This window comes from Mycteria americana, chromosome 1 (assembly GCF_035582795.1).
Source record: "Mycteria americana isolate JAX WOST 10 ecotype Jacksonville Zoo and Gardens chromosome 1, USCA_MyAme_1.0, whole genome shotgun sequence".
NCBI lineage: Eukaryota > Metazoa > Chordata > Aves > Ciconiiformes > Ciconiidae > Mycteria > Mycteria americana.
Window position 1 is genome coordinate 28,190,365 of NC_134365.1, and position 18,927 is coordinate 28,209,291.

At 39.5% G+C, this 18,927-nt stretch overlaps 1 protein-coding gene across 15 annotated transcripts in view; it reads right to left on the reverse strand.

The window, feature by feature from the left end:
• ST7 (suppression of tumorigenicity 7) overlaps positions 1 to 18,927 on the reverse strand; it is a 161,523-nt gene that overhangs the window by 11,193 nt on the left and 131,403 nt on the right. For 13 of the 15 annotated variants that reach the window (XM_075493453.1, XM_075493489.1, XM_075493470.1 and 10 more), the window contains 3 exons: positions 15,331 to 15,403; positions 13,684 to 13,786; positions 3,481 to 3,631 (listed from right to left, as the gene is read on the reverse strand). In XM_075493453.1, the coding sequence (XP_075349568.1) occupies positions 3,481 to 3,631; positions 13,684 to 13,786; positions 15,331 to 15,403 (327 nt within the window). Of the gene's footprint in view, positions 1 to 3,480; positions 3,632 to 12,499; positions 12,644 to 13,683; positions 13,787 to 15,330; positions 15,404 to 18,927 lie in introns of those variants that run through there. The other 2 variants (XR_012774273.1, XR_012774272.1) reach the window with 2 other exon arrangements.

Here is an 18,927-nt window from a genome sequence, read left to right on the forward strand (position 1 = left end):
TGTGCACGCTGTATTTGAAATAATGTTAGCTGTATTTTTTGTGCAAATGTCTGAGTGTATTTATTCTTGATTACTATGTTTAAAGCAATACTAAAGAAGGCAGAAATCCTCAAAGATTGTAAACCAATCTGGGCTGTAACGCTCTTCCAATATTAATCCCCCCCTCTCCATAGCACCCGAAAAAGCCAAGTACAAATACAGTAATCCAAGCCTTGTATGATCTTCACATGCAAAAACCTTAAGTGTCTGTACAAAAACATATGTGGAGGGATGTTCAATGGTCATTACTTCAAAATCACTAACACAAGTTTTTCCTCCCAGTTTGGCTTAATATTTAAACAGACAATCAAGCCTCTTCTGCCTTACCCTAAATCACAGTAGTATTAAGATTCTAATCAAAATAAAAAGGGATGGTAAAGATGTTGCTTTTACAAAACAAGTGAAAAATGTCTGAACAGATTTTGCTGAATTTAAACAATCATCTTTGACATGAGACCAAATATGGAATATTTACAGCAAAACAGTTTATTTAGCAATGTTATCAGCCATGGAACAAAGTGCTCAGGTTCATCTGTATCAGTTTGTGTTTATGTAGGTACCCTCTGCCTTAGTCTTACAGTGTTATCTGATCCTATTTTACATTAATCAAGTCAGGTAGCACAGAGGCAGTTTGCCATTCACCCGTGTGCTTGCCGTAAAAGCTACGACAAGAACCCTTAGGTTTTTCTTCTTCATGCAAACAATAGGAAACATGACACAAGTTTAGAACCTGACAGTGATGAACAAGCACCTCAGACTCCTTTGAAATTTGGTTACACTTGAAACTACAGACCTTCTGTACAGAGCACCTGGACCAAACCCAGAGCAACATTTCATGTGGTGTCACTCGGGCTTTTTTAGTTGTACTATGAATAAAACTATACTTTGACTGATCAAATGAAGACAGAGCAGGAAACAACCAACATTCCAGTTTGATGATGATCATTATTTTTATAACCTCACTTTTCTCAATTGTTGAATGTAATTTGGGAAAAACACTCTGTGAGAATGTCAGAGTTTAAAATATCACAAAGATATTTCTGCATAAATTTTGCTAGATGCTGTCTTAATTAGGAGTGACCTTATTCTCCTCAGAAGCATTCAAAACGTACCCCCCAAGTGACTGACTTAATGTACTTAATTCTGCCCAATTCCCACAAGGTCAGAACTGAATAGTGTGTATATATGTGGGCATTAAATTCCTACATACAAGCTACTAAAGTGACTTGTGGTTATTTAAGCACACTGACAGAATAGTACACTTTAATGACATGGCAAGTACATAAATACCTAGAAAGAAAGCGAGGGCAACTGACCATGTACTGTATGTAGCCTGTTGGTTAGAACTAGTATTTAATTAAATTTAATTTCTCTGTCATGTTTCCACTGGCTTTAACTTACAATTGCGCAGAGATGCCAAGGAAACCTTTTGCAAGTAAAGGACATGAGTGACACAAATAGTTCACTACATCCGTAAATAATATTACCCAGACTAAGATATGGACCAAAAGTTATGACTATTGGACTAGATACTGGTGAAACCATTAAAACCCATGGGAGTCTTTATGCGTGAGCAAAATCTGAACAAAATTCTTGAGGATTGGTGCACTGTTCATCTCTCTCTGAAATCACTGAGCAAAATGAATTATGGATGTTTCTCTAGAGGTTATGCAACAATAATAATTTACATCTTCACAGGCTACTATACAAATACTAGCTAATAAAGTATATATTCAGATTGCCGTGGAGGTAAAAAGGAGAGGAATCAGTTATTGTAGTTGGATAGGAATGCCCTATGCTGTTTTCAGGCACAGATGACTAGATTCCCTAAGTGGCGGGAGGACTGCAGGGCAGCCAGTCTCCTGTGCCAAAAACTGGTCCTTGTAAACAGCCCCTCAGGGATGCCCAGCCTGAAAAAGCAAAAGAAGACCTATTCAGGATTCCCTGCAAAATACTGCTCCATAATGACGGGATGGTGAGCCTTGGGCTAAAGGACTTCTGCAAGCATCTGGAAGAGAAGAAACACTACATAAAAGCAAACCCCTGAAAATAAGCCACTGGGAAGGAAGCTATGACAGAGAAAATGATAGACTGGGAGAAATGGCAGGAAAAGAGCAAGCAGGTAGGACAGAGCACAATGCAGCAGAGCAAACCCCAGGCAGCAATTGTATGGATTACTGAGCAAGGGTGTTCTATACACCTAGAAATAAAGCCATTGCTTCCTCAGGGAGCCTACACTGCAAATTAGGCAAGTTCAGGCCCTGGCAGCCACTTTTACAATGGAGATATTAAGTGCATCTCTGTCGGAATTATCACGGTGACAAACTGTATCTTTTATAACAAACGTAAATGAAAACAGCAAATGGAGGAAAAAAAATGGTCCTATACTAACATATGGAGAGGCTAAAAGAGACAGAAGAAAGCAGAGCAGAAAAGGGGAACCAGACTACAGAAAGAAAAATCTGCATTAAAAAAGCCCACAGAGGCTGATTCTAAATGGCATTTTTTAATTCTCTGGAGCCTGAAAAGAGCACATCTCAAAGATGGGATAAGATAATTTAAGTTAGAAGGTTAGTATACGACTCCAACCTCCTACTCAAAGCAGGAACATTTTCAAAGTTAGGTCTGGTTGTTCAGGGCCATGTCCAGTTGAGCTCCAGTTGAGTATCTCTAGAGATGGAGATCCCACAACCTACCAGCAACCTGTTCCAGTGCATCACCACTCTCATTCTGAAAATATTTTCCTTATGCCAAAATGAAATTCCTCTTGCTGCAGCTTGTGTCTATTGCCTCTTGTCTTTCTGCTGTGCCCTTCTGAGAAGACTTTGACTCTGTCTTCCGTATTACCTCTCCATTGAGTGGAGGAAGACAGCACCTGGATCCTTCCTTTACCTACCAGAAGTCTTTTCCAGCTTGAGTAAAACGAGCTTGCTCAGCATCTTTTCCTACTTCACATGTTCCAGCCATGCTAGTGGTCCTCCACTGGACTCACTCCAGTTTGTCAATTAAATATTAATGAATAGTATAAAACAAAACAGTATTTTATGTTGTTGTTGTTGGTTTCTTTTCTGCTTATAAGGCACTTTAATAATTTCCCAATATCAAAGCATTGAAATAATGACAAACAAATCTCTACGACTCTGGAATGAGGAAGGTAAAATATTAATTCCCTTATTCATGAGTAAGGAAATATGTCACAAAGAAGATGGGGAATTTTGTTCCGTGTCACACAGAAAACACAATCCAATACTTCAGAACCCTTTTTCGTCATCAAATGGAATTTGTATTTTCAGTTTGAATTTCAAACATTTCAATGCTGGTGAGGATATAACTGACCTCCAAAATTCCCACATACCATACTTCACAAAAAGCTATTATTTTCTTATGACATTCAATAAAAAATATTTTATTAGCTCCTTTGTAAGAAAGAGAATTACTTACTGCCTTCCCATGTACAGTGTAAGAGATTCAATGCCCCCTCTACTCTTTTCCAGTGTTGAAGATGAAAGAAAGCATATGCTATTGCTTCACTGTCCCCTCTCTTCAGAATATGTTCAGGGGGCAGAATTAAGCTTTTCATTTCTAGTAGATACTGTAATAAAAAAGCAGAGCACAATTATTTCAGAGGTAATAAAAAACACAAAAAGCTGCCTGCAATTCTACAATGCACACTGAAAGGTCTATTTCCCTAAAGTACTTTCCCTCACAAGTGTTTCATCAAATGTGTAACATCACCAACTGCACTCGAAGATAATTATTGAATTATTCCCAAAGACTAAGATATGCTGACAGATGGTTAATGTTCTGCTATTCAGCTGTAGTAGAGGGACTATAGAGAATTTCAAATTGAGATGTCTCTCTTATCAAAGGAGACAGAAAAAAGGGCTCAAAGCAGAAAAGAGAATCTAATTACAAGAGCTTTTTAATTAAAAGTGTTTATAATAAAATGAAGAAGACATTAAGCAGTTTGATGCACATCATCTTTCCATAAGGAAACACACAGTACTCATAGTTTGCACACAGGCTGGTTTACTGCATTGCCATCAACTGGTTGCTAGGTCTACGAATATGCAAGGCTGGCAGCCACCTAAGTAGCTACCAACAAGTTACAAAGTAAAAAAAGTTACAAAATGTAACAAATAACTGATTTCCAGAAAAAAAATATTGGATGTTTAAGCTTGCTACTTGAAATACTTACTGAAAATGGTATGAAAATGAAAAGCACCACTGACTAAACCCACAAGCTATTCTCCCCGTTACTGGATCCCCCATAACAGAAGCGGATGAAACACACACAGCGTTCATGCCACAGGAGAGGACAGAGGTCCTGGACATTATTCAAACAGGTGATTTTTCCTCCTTCCCCAGCCCATGAACTAGACCACTACCAGTTCAGCAGACATTATCTCCTTGCTGATGTTGCTACATTCCAGTTAGTGGAGGGGAAAGATACAGCAGAAGGGAAAGATACATCCCTTGTTGGCATGCTTTGCAGGGAAAGGAATGACAGACAGAAATCACAGGCTGCCAAAGCAACTCCTGCTTGTCAGTTCTCTGAGAAGCGTAACATTTCCCAGCTGCGTGCTGACTGCTCTTCAACAGCATAAGGAAACTGTTGCTCTCTTCCAGGATGCCCAAGAGCAAATGTTCTCCCCACCAGACTATTTAAGTTAACACAAGAGGCAGCAGGTGAGTCAGGCAGTAGACCATCAAGCCCACCACAAGGTTTGCAAAGGAAAGTTACGGTTAATCACTGGCAAAAAGAGAGTGAGTGCACAGCCCTCCACTTCACTGAGCCGGTGCCTACGCATTGGTCTCTGCTTTGGTCCGGAAGGAGAAGGACTGCAGGACCTAGGGACTGACAACAACCCAGTGCAGGCACCCAAGAGAAGGCAAATTGACACCAGAGGTGAAACAGAGGCATGAATCGTGTTAACATTCCACAGCTCCTGTTAAATCCTGACTTTTGTGAACGGGAGACTGCAGGGCATGCTTCAGCACCCGCTCAGTGTGTGAGCTGGTGCAGAAAAGAGGAGAAAAGAGGGCAAAAGAAATAAATTAGGATTGAAAATCAGCCTTGGGGAAAGGAAGAGGAAAGGCCGGGGGAAATGAGCACAAATAGCATGATGTCACGGAGGGCATCCTAGAGCTAGGCACCCCTTCGCCTGAAGGAGCCTGGAAGGTGCTAGCACACAGCTAAAGGATTTGAAGAGACCGTGATCAAAGTAGAGAACTGTCAACCCTGGGAAACAGATAAATACTTCAAAGAGGAAAGAGAAATCATGCGTGTTTCTGATGCAGGTAACTATTAAAGGAAGAGAAACTGAATTAGCAGTGGGAGTAATATGTGCGATACTTGGATTTTCTCTAAAGCCTTTCAGAAAAATTTGAGAGTGCTGCAGAGAGGGTGGATTAATGGAGGAAGCTGCAATTCAGTAGGCAGGACAGGGGATTAAGAGTGACAGAGAGAACAGAATAAAGAGCTGACAAGAGGGAGGGAGCTGCCAGGCTCACAGAGATACAGCAAACATTCTTATTCACTGCCCTAATGAATGTGCCACCCTTTTAAAAACACACATTATACCTGTTGAGCAGAATGGAATACAGCTGCAAGAGCTGCAGGTTTCTATCTGTTTTATTAATTTAGAACATAACTCTTATTTCCGTATTTTTTTGCAAAAGGAAATGAGAAAGTAAGTTCTCAATATTTAAATATTTCAATCAAAGGAAAAAAAACCAGCCCAAAGCCATGTCACTATTTCTAGGAAAAGAATAACCAGGAAGGATGTCCTATTTCAAGGAGCATTGAGATGAAACCATGTTATTTTGATTCTTATGTACTGCTTGTTATCAGTGATTAGTAACAAATCAAGTGGAAATACCAGATGGAAGGATATATCTTGACACTTGCAAATCATTCTTAGTCCTCACTCAGTTGTGTTGACTTTTCAGTCTGCATTTTTCTCAGTTTCAGAAAAACCTATTTTTAAAAGTTCCTCAGATCAAAAATGTGAAACACTCCTTCCTCATTATTCTATCACAGCTACTTTCCCAAACAAAAAGTCCATAACCTGGTTTGGTGATATTCAAGAAGACCCACATATGAAGTTGATGGATGGCTCAAATCTCATTTGGGCCTCATAATAGCTTTTGGTTTATGCACAAAGGTCAGCCACACCTTTTGGACATACAAGCTGTCAATGAATTTATTTTGGAAGCATTTCCAGCAGGAATGCTAATTGTACATAGCCCCAGAGAGACCTCGTCTGGAACACTCTGTACAGTTCTCATCAGGCGCTTTCAGAAACGTAAAGATTAAATTCCATAAGTACAGAATAGACCTAATCAAAGACATGGCAAGTCTGCTTTGTGAGAGGGCACTTGAAGGCCTCCATCTGTTTAACTTCTCTAAATAGGAGTAATGGTACCAAAAAGGTACCTAGCTGTAGGTAGGGCTTGATTATGATGGAAGGAGAGATATGACTGTCCATGAAAATTAGGATGGTCTTGATATCCTAGAATATCATATCCATTCATGCGTTGCTGTATTTTCAAGGAGAGTTCAAGAGCCTGGAGGGCATTCAGGTTCCTGGAGGCTTGGCTGACAGGGCTCAGGGTCTACTTGGAGACAGCATAGCCAAGGGCAGCCCCCTTCCATGGTAACTGCAGGCTACTGGCACCCAGATACTTGACACACAGGACTGAGTCCCAGCAATCTGCTGGGTTTCTAGCAGATTGTCCATGAAATCAACACAGTCCCCCTGAAACATTTTGGATTGGACAAGCAGACAAATTCCAGTGAAATGAAATTAAATGAAAAAAAAATCTTTCTTTAAAAACTATCCAATAAGCTGCAGTCCTCATGCTGCCCATATAACATGTGAATCACAGTCCTGATGGACTTCTGTCTGTGACAAGCTTCTCCAGCTCTTGGAAAAAATCAGCCAAAGACATCTGATCGTAGTTTCCAAGAGGCTGCTATTGCACTTCATCAAAGATACTACACTAGACAGGTACAGTCTTCTCTTCAGCCACCAGAGACTTCAGGGTGGGAATCTGACTATTTATATCTCAACATTTCCAAAGGCCTCAGTCCGAGCACAGCCCTTGTTACAGGACTAATATGGACACAAGATCCTACCATACCACTAAAATTCATACCACTATGAACTTCATCTGGCTTTACAAGAAAACAACCTACACCTCTTGAAAGACTCCCTATTAACTGTAACTCCTGATACACTGGCATCCTCTCAGATTCAACCACGATCTTTACAATTTAAGTAATAAAACTTCACTACCTTTTCCATACTTTGAATACACAGGGAAGACGGAAGCCCTCTGTCATACTGACAGGGCTCTGAACCCAAGCGTGGTTCCACTTCAGAGTGAGAGTCAAGTAACAGGCTACATAAAAAACTTAGCAAAGAGCTAGCCATCACGGAGGAAATGGAGATGGCAAGCCTAGCACATCTCCAACTGCATTTGTTTTTCAATGATGAATGAAGAAGTTTAACTAGAATGGGAAATAGTATGTCACCACCATCTGGGGTTATCATGTTCCTTTAGAAAAGGAATCAGCTCAGAAAAGGCAGTCTAGAAAATTACAGCCAGAATGACCTAGTCTTAATCAAGTTACGAGTGAATACTAAAGTTGCGCAATGATTTCTGTCATCAACAGATGGCTCAATCAGCCCTTCTCCACTGCATTGTTTTGGCTTGGACTTTTTTGGTTGTCTTTTTTGTTTTTCTGGTCTCTCTCTTCTCTCACCCCAAACTTTTTCCTGTCAAAAACCTGTATTTTAGGAATTACAACAAGGGTAACAGTATTTTTCATGTGCTTCCACAGAGGGCTTCTGCGCCGGTTACATGACATTGTAATAGATACTGCTCAGCTGTAGCCATTCTGTACACATATGGGAATACGCCTTTTAACGAGCATTTGGAGGATGACAGTGGACCTTGTACACATGAAGTGCAACATGGTGGAGTTCATATTTCTCTGACTTGAATTGATTGAATGTACATTATTTATTTCATAATATTGACAGCACTCTGGCTACTAATTCTCCTCTGCTGGGAGTGCTTTTAACATTCCACATTAATGAGCTAGTTCAGCGCCCTTTTGTGACAATAAATCAACCTATCTCAGGCAGGTTTCCTTCTTTTCCTCAGTTGTGCAATTTGCCTCTGAAATTACAGCTCAGGCCTCAAATAGGCAATAGCCACCCCTGCACCTGTGACAGCACCCCTCCAGGCCAGAATATGAGAATTTAACATTGTTTGAACAGGAACTCTCCTCCTCCCAGTGGGATGAACAGCACAAGCTTAAAACAGTTCCAAAATACTGGTTTCTACATGCCCAGAGAAGCCACTTTTAGGTCACCTTACAAGTTCTCACTGGATTGATGGTAATTAAAAAGTTTGGCCTTTTTGCTGGAGACACAAAAACAAATCCCTGTCTCACTGAACAGTTAAAAACTCTCTTAAACATGACTGGCATAGTTTCTCTGTAATATCATGGGGTGTGCGGAACAGATTTATTTCCCATCTGGTATATGAATTTGTTTGCATTATTTGTTTCTATTAGCAACTACAACTTACTAGAAACCACACAAGCATACAGACATAGTTCTTATTAAAAAAATTAAAATAAATAAGAAATGAGAAGGGATGAAATGCAGAACAGATAAATCTTTAAAAGCGTTTAAGTCAATGGTTTGTTACATCCTTTTAAGAAACTGTTTACACACAAAATTGGCATTTCTTAAAGTAATATCAATATGTAAGTTGTCCGATTCAAATGCAGTGAACTTCAGCAGGTACCCTCTTTAAATCAACTCAGCTCCTGGCTTACACAGCAAACCCATACAACTGTGTGCAGAGCACACTTTTAACTTACTTTTAACAATTAGATATATGGACCATCATCTGTTTTCTCTTCCCTTTGACTTTACTGAATAGCTCGTGTCTCATAGATCACAGAAAAGAGGGGGCCTTTTCAGGAGGAGTTTGAATGCAGGGAGGGAGCGTTGCAAATCAGTTCAGAAAGGGTGTTCCACAATTGAGGAATGTTCCTGAAACAGCTGTGGTACTTTATCAGCATTAGCTTGGGATAGTTGCATTACGTATAAGTGGGGAAGCTCCAAACACAACATATAATAATACTGATGAAGGCTTTTTTTTTTGTGTGTGTGTGTATACACATATACTTTTTTCCCCACCCACTCCACAAATTATGTATTCTCCATGACATAGGATGTGCTACTCTCTTTTCCATACAAAACCCTCTGGAATTACAGTGATACCCCAACTGCTTCAGTGACAATAAAAACCTTTTCATTTAACTCTTTAATTTTTGAGCATCATGTTGTCAGACAGTGTCAGCACATTTCCTTGGGAGCAAAACTCCACAGTGCATGGTGCTACACTAAAACGAAAGGACACTTGTCCATAGAATCTCATTTAAGACAAAGATGGTTGAAAAAAAATTCATTCAAATCTTCACAAACAAGTGATACAATTTGTTGTGATTCTTCTCACCGCGAAATTCACAGCTCTTTGCTTTGTTCTCTTTCCTGCTGTACTGCTGACTTCCATCTGCTACTGGTTATGTTTTTCTTCTACTAAAAAGAACCCTGAAAACACTCTGCCTGATGAAATGCATTCTTTTTACATAGGCCATCTCTGCCAAAGTATAAAGCTGCAATTTACTGCAGCTGAGTTGTTTAGTAACATAAACAAGACAAGTTGTAAATAGAGGTAATATCTTTTATCAGATATTTTTCTGGTACACCTTAAAAAATGTAGCCACTTTCAAGCCTTTTTACAGGTAAGATGTCTTCAGAATGAGAAGTCTTGATCAGTTTGACAGTGGTTCCATTTTTGCTGCAGTCAAGAAGGAGATCACAGTTGACACACCTGAGCTGGCCCTACCCTGCACAGCTCAACTTCCAGAAACTACACAGCCAGGTCACCTGCCCAGCTTCCTGGAGAAATCTGGCAGGCTGCACTGAGCTCTGTATTGCCTTTGTTCACGTAAACCAAGTTCTAGTACCTCCATGTGTCACATCTTGACTCCAGTGTATTCCAAAAACAATGAGAATTTATCAACCTATGGCTGAGACTTAATGCACTGATCTCTGGGAATTAAATTGTCATTGAAATGCACCTAAAAATGGAAGAAGAGATCTGTGTCAAAAGAACGTTATTTGCTGGAAGGGTGGCTGCCTGAAGATAGACTGTCAGCCATATTAGGTCTCTGAAAAGGCATTTTTGTGCAGACAGAAAACAAAAACCAAGGTGATGCACAGTCATCTAGAATCAGTGAAAGTGGGTGCCAACATCTTAATGACATATAGACTGAGAAGACTCCCAGAACCATGCATACACGCTGGTTTCTATGTGGAAGGTAGGTGTTTTTGCAGGGTTTCTCACCTATATGTAAAGATGGAAATCTGGGACAAAAAACCTGCTTCTTCTTAAGGTGTTCCTACATCTTTAGACTACGTTCAAAAGAAAGTGTAAGAAGTATATCTGACCTCTACAATATCACTATGGAATACTAGACTGCAATCTGGGCATAATCTCCTAGGGAAAAATCAGCAGCATTGTAAGAATCCCATGGTTGTTCTACACAAACCTGCAATAGGTCACAATGGGAGACCCAGTCTCCCTTTCTTGCTAAATCCAGCTCAGCAGCATCTCTCAGCATGTTCAGAGTGTGTTCCCTGCATTCCCTTTGTCTCAGAATCTCATTAGCAAAAATCTATTTCCAGTTAAATGTCTTGAAAATGCATGTCCAGTAATAATCTTTTTATGTGATAATTCTAAATTTTAATGATTTGCACTGAAAATGGTAAAGTCTCCTTTTGAGACAAACCACAAACATATTGAACCATTTTTTTTCTCTTTAATAGTGCAGTTCCCTGCATTCAAGGCTTCTGCTGGGAACTTTGCAAATGCTTTAAATAATTTGTCACCTTTGTAATTTATTTATTCCTCAGTCCGAACAAGAGACTCATTAGTGTTTAAATCCTAAAGAAGCTTTGAAGACATATTAGTTTTGTGGCACTGTTAGACTTTTTGTGATGCTGCTTGCTAAAACTTATCTCCATTTCATTAAGAACAAATTGGATAGGACTTCAATCATAATTGAGTGGAAACTGAGATGTAATATCCATACCATGCATAAAATTATAACCAAAAAACTATTTTTTGCCACCTTAATATCCTTTAGTTAATAGCAGAAAGAGTGAGTGTGAAATCAGCAGTGCTGCATGTTAATCTGTATTAGGCTACACTGTTTTAATGTTAACATATGAACTAAAAAAACCCTAGAGTCTGCTCCCATTACTACCTCATTATCCTGATAATTTACGTTTCACAAAGGTTTTCAATTTCAAAATTACAGACTTTGAAAAACTGAGGGAATCAATTAACAATATGGACTGACTGAAAAGCTCAGGAACTTAAGTGAGGAAGAGGACTGGAATCTCTTTAAATCAAAAGTACTGAAAATAACACACAATCTGCATTTCACACATGGGGGGAGATTCAGCCTTGTATTGAACAGCCACCTAAACAGAAGCTGGCTAGTGAGAAGGAGGTCACAAGACATGAATGAAAGTACTGATCTACAAGAAAAGCAAGATCTTGGAGGTCTGGAAGTGCAGAGGTTACAGAGCAACTGCCACAACTTACAGTAAGGTAGATTTTGCAAAGGAAGTCAAACCAAAGAAGAGCAAGCTCTTAAGAATAAACAGAAAAAGAACAAGCAAAAAAGTAGTAAATGAAAACTTAGCCTCAGTTTCATGGCAGTGCAGAGTGTGGAGACAATAGCTGGATGGACATTAGGAGCACGTACAGAAGTGGAGGCCTCTACAGCCAATCTCTGTCCCTGAACAGTGAATGAACCAGTCCCAGAAACAGCCAGACTAGCACAACTGACTTAAAACAAAAAGATCCCCACTCAGAATCAAGTGATGAGAGAAGTAAATGCAATGCCATTCATTTAAAGAGGAGGGAAACAATATGTCTTAATATGGAACTGTTAGTATGCAAACTGTTAAAAAAGATTTTGATGGAAAGAATTATCAAAATTGTGGAGGTAAAGTGAGGAAAATGAACAGGCTCCCAAGGATTGCTCGTGACAGGTTAAACTGATATCTTACCTTGGCAAGATAACTAATTTTTTAGACAGCAAGGACAGAATACTCTAACCAGGCTTCAGTAAAACATTCAGAAAGGTTCATCCAGAACCAGACTGGAATAGAGAGTTAAACAGGCAACAAGGCAGAAGAGAAATGTCAGTGGCTGTGTTGGTGCAAGAACCATTGGGATGGAAGAAAGTAAACAGAGTTCCACAGAAGCAGTTCTGGAACCAAACTTCATTTAATATTTTCATTTTATAGCTTGGCACAAAAATAATCAGCTAATAATACAAAGGGACTCATCTCACCTAAATCTTGTTGTCTAAAAATCAGGCTTTTACTGGAAAATAGTTGCTCCTTTCATAGTCAATGTAGAAACAGGCACCTCGGAGGGAAAGTCTGTCTAGAGATGTCTAAGATAGTTCCTTCTTTCCACTGCCTGTAGAGGAAGTCTAGATGATTTTATTAAACAAACAGCCTAACTTTCAGATAGCTAAACCATGCTATTTAGTGGTTGGCATAACAGATATAGCTCACAGAGAAAATATTTAATTCCTGCAATGCATGAGAATGAACTTTCTGCAATCCACGTATACATATGGGAGAGGTTTTGGGTTTATCTTGACCAGAATTGGTGTTCAGCTGTACCTAATGAATAGGCTCCCTACATTAACACACACCAGTCTTCCACTCCCCAGTGGAGGCTGCTTACTTTCAAGGGGCAATATTGGTCCAAAGGTTCGTGGGGTGAGGTTCAGAGGCAGATCTCCAAGGGCCAGAAAGCATCTGCCTCTAGTTTGCCTTTACAATGAACCTACAGACTGCAATACTGAGTATCAGGTGATGAAAAACTAAAATACATTAGCCTTTAGTAGCCCCTGGGCAAGATTCTTACTGCTGAGATACATATCTAGAGAGGGGATTAGGGAATTAGAACATAAATCCCTTTTCCTACTTTGTAGTTCTCAGCAATTCTTCATCTCTGAGCTTTGCATTCTCAGAACTTAATGACAGGGTGCTGCATAAGGAATTACTAATGCAACTTATATGAAGCACACCACGAACTCCAAACATAGGTTCCTTTGTATAGCATGCCAAAACCATATTCTTACATGTAATCATCAAAACAAATAAAACATGCTATTTTGAACTAGAAGATTTTTAATGGCTATTTTGTAAATAATAATCTGTCTTTATGTATGGTTCTGTCCTGCAGCATAGCATTTGGTGGTGTCTACTACCACAATCCACCATGTAATCATTGCTCACATAGAGGACTCACTTCAGCTAAAATTTCAAGTTGCACGGTCCAGAGTAGAAGACACTAATGTGAAATATCAAACAAAAAAACTGTGCATACTATCAGCTTCCTTCCCTTCCCTTCCCATTGTTTGCTCCCCTTTCCACAACATCACTCATTAATCTAACACAGAAATTAGGAGTTAGGTCCTCAGCAGTGTTAAAGCTATAACAGTGCTTTCTCCATACTCACTTTTGGCACATGTGGATTAAATTCTACTGCTCTGTGAATAGCTTCTACTGCATTCATCTCTGCAGTACTCAGCCCTCGCCTTGAGGCAGCCTCTGGAGAAAATCTACAAAAGCAAAGAAACAAACACATTAGGTCAGAAATGCTAGTAAGAAAAAGCCAGAAAAGGAATCTAGAACATGGGCCCATGTAACCAAACTGAGTCAATTTCCTATGCTCTCCAAATTTCCATAGCAAGTGGAAACTCTGAGCGATCTATTACATCAAGGCCAATGAAAATCCCAGCAGAAGTGGAAAGCATGTTTGCATCTAATCATGGCAGAAAGTCAGTTCAGTCCTTTCTCTGTCACTAATCTAAATTTGCTCTACGTACCTTGCTAAGGGGCATATTCAAGGCTGAAGTTGCAGAAAAAAGAAAAGCAAAAAAAAAAAAAAAAACCAAAAAACAATGCCAAATTATTGTTGGAGGGTTTCTATTAAAAACAGGTTTGGGGAGGTTTTAGGGAGGTTCCCAACCCAATGCCCCTGGGTCAGGTTGGGATGGAAGCACGATGCAGCAGCAGTAGCGGGTGGTCTACTGGCCGCAGCACCATTGAGGGTAGCATGCCCAAACTGTGGGCAAATCATCTGCCCCAGTGAATGAAAAACCAGACCATGCAATCTCTTTCTCACCTCACACCCCACGGCTAACTCCAGAGCTGTACTTGGCAGGCAGACACCACAGGGAAAGCTGTGACAACCTTAGCCCTGCCCTCCCAAGCTGGAGTCGCTGTGTAGGGAGGAAAGATGTTGCAGTAGGTACTGGCGATCTACAGGATAAAAAGAATGAAAGAAAATTACTTAGATCTTGATGTGTACATACACTTTAAAAGCAAAAACTGTCAGGATGTCAGTCAAGAAAATGGCTTTCCACTCTACTTGCTTCCCAACTTTAGGGAGGCATTCGACCCTCAAGTGCACAGACACAACTCTGCCTGGGATTTGTGTGAAGGCATCTGAGAGCAGAATTGGGATTTTTGAGCTCCATCTCACAAGGAGCTGAGCACCCTTTCAGAGCTGGCCAGTGCTCTCAAGTCCACAGGCATCAATCAGATGTGCTCAGCACCTTGGAAGGTTGAGACCCAAGAGAAAACCATAACAGGAATGAGCAGATACTTTTGTCTCTAAAAATATGAACGTCATCTACCTCTCAGAATCCCTGACATAGTAATGCTAAATCCACCTGCCGCTATTTAAGTAGATGAGCAGTCTTCTGACAGCACTTGTAAAATGACATTGCTACCAGTGCATCCACATTTATTTATTACCTTTTTGTGGTCAGGTTTATACAAAGTTGAAGAGGTTCAGCCACACAACACCTTTTAGTTGCATCTTCATTATACTATCTAGGAAGACAAAGCTCACCCAGACAGTATACATAAAAGTGAAACAAGAATTGAATTTATGCTATTTCTCTTCTTTTCTTCTTCTATATTTGAAGTGCAATGTTTGATCACTGCAAATTTTTCTTATATATAAAGTCATTTTATGAATTTACTGCAGGACTGAATTCTCCTGCTAACCCAGCAGATTGTTAGGGTGTGGGCTGAGCTAAGAGAAATCTTGAGTTAAATCAGGAATTTTGCTGGACAGTGGTTCTTACGCACTTACTTGTCAGAGACAGCTCTGGCTTTGAGCAATGCAGCTGTGTAACATATTGTGGCTGATTTTGGTAAGCTTATATCTGTTGAAAAGAAAGAAAAAAGTAAATATCTGAAAATTTAAAAGTCTGCAGAGAGAAAAGTGTTTGATTGATACTTCAGAGTATGTATGGCATATGCAAAATTATTATGTGAATTCAGAATAATTTCTGATCTTGAGACTTGTACTCCCAGGTCACATGGATTTTTAAATTTCCACCCAATGTACAGGCTTTAAAACCTGTGTTAATGACCACTGGAACTGCTATTTAAGCAGCAAATGGGTTAATTACAGAACTAATTCAAAGAGTGACATGACAGAGACATAATGAAAGAATTCATTACTTCATACATAAATGGATAGGTAACCGGGAATACATGAATTTTTCCATGGTTCACAAAACATCTAAGTAATAGCTGAGGGCTATATTATTCAATCCTCTCGTTTTCACTCAGAAGCAGTTGTCCAATATGAATATGTGGCAGCTATACAAGTTAAGACAGCTATTTAAGTAATAATGCATTTGACTTGCAAGCAAACAACCATTACATTTATTGCAGTTAAAGATCAACAGTAAAATAAGATGTTTTGTCTCTTAAGGAAATCTTGGACCAAAATATTCACCAGATAGTCTCTGGCCATTTTATGCTCTTCCAGAGACACACAGGAGCCATGACTTAACCTGACTTAAGCCATTCGTTCAACTTAATTTGTACCTGTTCTCTACCAGTAGATTGGCACAAAGCATCCAAAAGGTAGAGAGAAATGCTGCTTAACAGACTTGAGTTATTAATTTGTTCCCACTGTTACAGAGAAGAATTGACTTCCACACTAGTAATCTACCTAGCAGACACATATTATATAGTGACTGAAATAATCCAGCATTAAAAAGTTAAAGATTACAGCTAAATGGGAAAAAAAAAAAAACAAACCAAACAACCCCCACTAAATTCTGCAAACACTTCTGCACACTGCAATACTGTAGCTTCCTACAGTAAATAGCAAATACACAGCCTAGTAAACACAAGGCACTGGAGCCGGCCCACTGTAAAAGTGAAGAGCAGCTAATCTGACTATTGTTCTAAGAAACTATCTATCCCTCAGTTTGTCATTAAAGTTGATTAGACAGACGAAATTACCATAGAGTTTGGTAACTTTAGGGTTAAGAGAAACTTGCGATTTACTGAACCCCAGTGCCTTGCAAGACAAGGCTCCAAAAAGGAGTTAAAGAGGACAAGCAAGTCATATCTCAGCAGTCACCATCCTTCACTTACTAACAACCAAGCAACCAAGCAGAACATTGTTCTGTTAGACAGAAAACATAGCCAGAATGACTGAGGCACTTTGCAAATGCTACCTGTTAAACCTTCTCTATTGTCTTTTGATGCACTTGCATTTCAAGTATGAGATGTAAAGATCTTTGTTGGAGGCTCCCCTATAATATATTCCAACTATAATTTCACTAGAGTATCTAATTGTAGCGACTAAAGTAATTAAAATCAACAGCATGCAAAGCAGTCTGGGTGATAGATATGTTAATTACTCCACTAATAGAAACTAGCTATAGACACAGATGTGAGCACATCTTCAATGACAGGGGGAGAAAATATTCATAAGCACCTTCAATAACCCTGCTTATACCAGCTTTTCCTTAACATTAGGAGTTGAAAGTTATTTCCAGTAAACAGAAATGACCTTTTTCAGAACATACTGGTCCCTGTCTTTCAGTATAACCTTATTCATCAAATCATAAATGGAGTGAAAGGTAGAGGAATGGGGAAAAAAAACCCCAAACAGGAAAACCAACAATGTGCTTTATAAGGTTTTCAATTGGTCAATAGAATACCTTATTTTCCCCTTACCTAGCTGAAAACTAGGAGGAATCAAGAGGTCTGGAGTATATAACTGATGTAGCAGAGGAAAAACAGTTGTTATGCCAATGAAAGCTGCTGGCTCAATTTCATCAAATAAAGCAGGTATGCCCACAAAAGCCAGAATGGCAGCAAGAAAATGGCAATTCAGCCATTAATACACAATCCATGAGGTTAAACAATGAGACCACTCAACACACAAAAAACCTCCAACCACATGTATAAAGGCTAGTTTCTGCCTCAGATCATTGATACTTGAATGGAGAATGTTCAGTGGAAGTTGCATGGACCAAGTTGTGAAGATTATTACAATTCTTGGCTAAGAGATTAAGATATCATACAGTAGAAACTGAGCTTGATACAGGGTTAAATATACAACAACAAAACACCAAAACAGTATCTTCTAGTAGGCAGTAAGTGCTCCTGAGCTGGAAACATCTGTGCATATAGATTGCAGGATGATCCACAATGAACTGCTGGCATCCATAAGGAAGGAAAATGTGGTGAGGTGAGGTAAGGCTCAGGTACACCACCTGAGCCATTACTGCAGAAGAAATGAGATTTCTCAAGGAATGTTGTGTTCAAATCTGATCACCCATGGTCAAGAACAACAAAATCAAACAGAAAGATTGGATTGTTTTTGTAACAGTCCAAATGAAATAAAGTTTGAGAGAAGATACAACTGTTCCCTACACATATCCACAAGGAACACCAGGAAAGGAGAAGGGCTGCTTAGGTACAGGATAATGTTCCCTTGAATTGCTGAGTTAAGGGAAGAAACCTCTCCTGGAAGCCAGATTTCCAGGTAGAATAATGGGGCAAACAAAATAGCTAATTCTAGGATGGAGCTTGCTCAGCTCATGGAAGGGCTAATATCATGTAGTGAATGCAACAGTGGGGGACCTGACTCACCCAGGAGGCCTCTTCCAGTACTATGCTCCTAATGAGCAAGCAGCAATTATTTGAGTATAATATTTACAGTCCCTTGGCAATGAAGAAATACATATAAATGTTCATGTTTATGTTGCTGTGGAGATAGCTCTCAGTAGGTCCATGCCTGCTTCCCTCCAAAAGTGTTTTGCTTTTTGTTTGCTCCATATTAGACTGTAAGTATTTGGTTCTGCTATATCCTGGTCTGATCACTACAGTACTTCAAAATCCTCATATAATTTAGGCTTCATCTCCAAAACTGGACCCTTGTATTTTAGAGAAAAGTATAAAACAATTATGTCTTGTTACAACTTGAATTTAGCAAGGGAATCAAGTATAAACTAGCCCTAGGAGATACGTCCTCTGTCAGGAACCAAAGAGAAGTTTTTCATAAATGACTGCGTCCAGCTCTGTGAGCCATCTGGCAAAATATATTCACATACACTGCTTCCCACCCTCCTGTGATTACTTGTGGAGCTCCCACAGTGTGCTGAAAGATGCGACTGCTATTCTGTTGTCAAAACCATCAGGATATTTTTGCCTAATAAGAACTGATGTGTCAGTCTAAAAAAGGCTCTCCTTCTTCCTTATTGCTTGTATCTTTAAACAGAATACAAAATAGTCTAAATTTATGAGCATTTTCTTTCGATTAGCACCAGTCAGCTATGGGGAGGGTTGGGAAAGTGAATTCTTACTCACCATTTGCTTCATAAACGGCTGCTTGTGAGAGTGAACTAACGGAAAGGTGCTATGGATAAAGACTTGC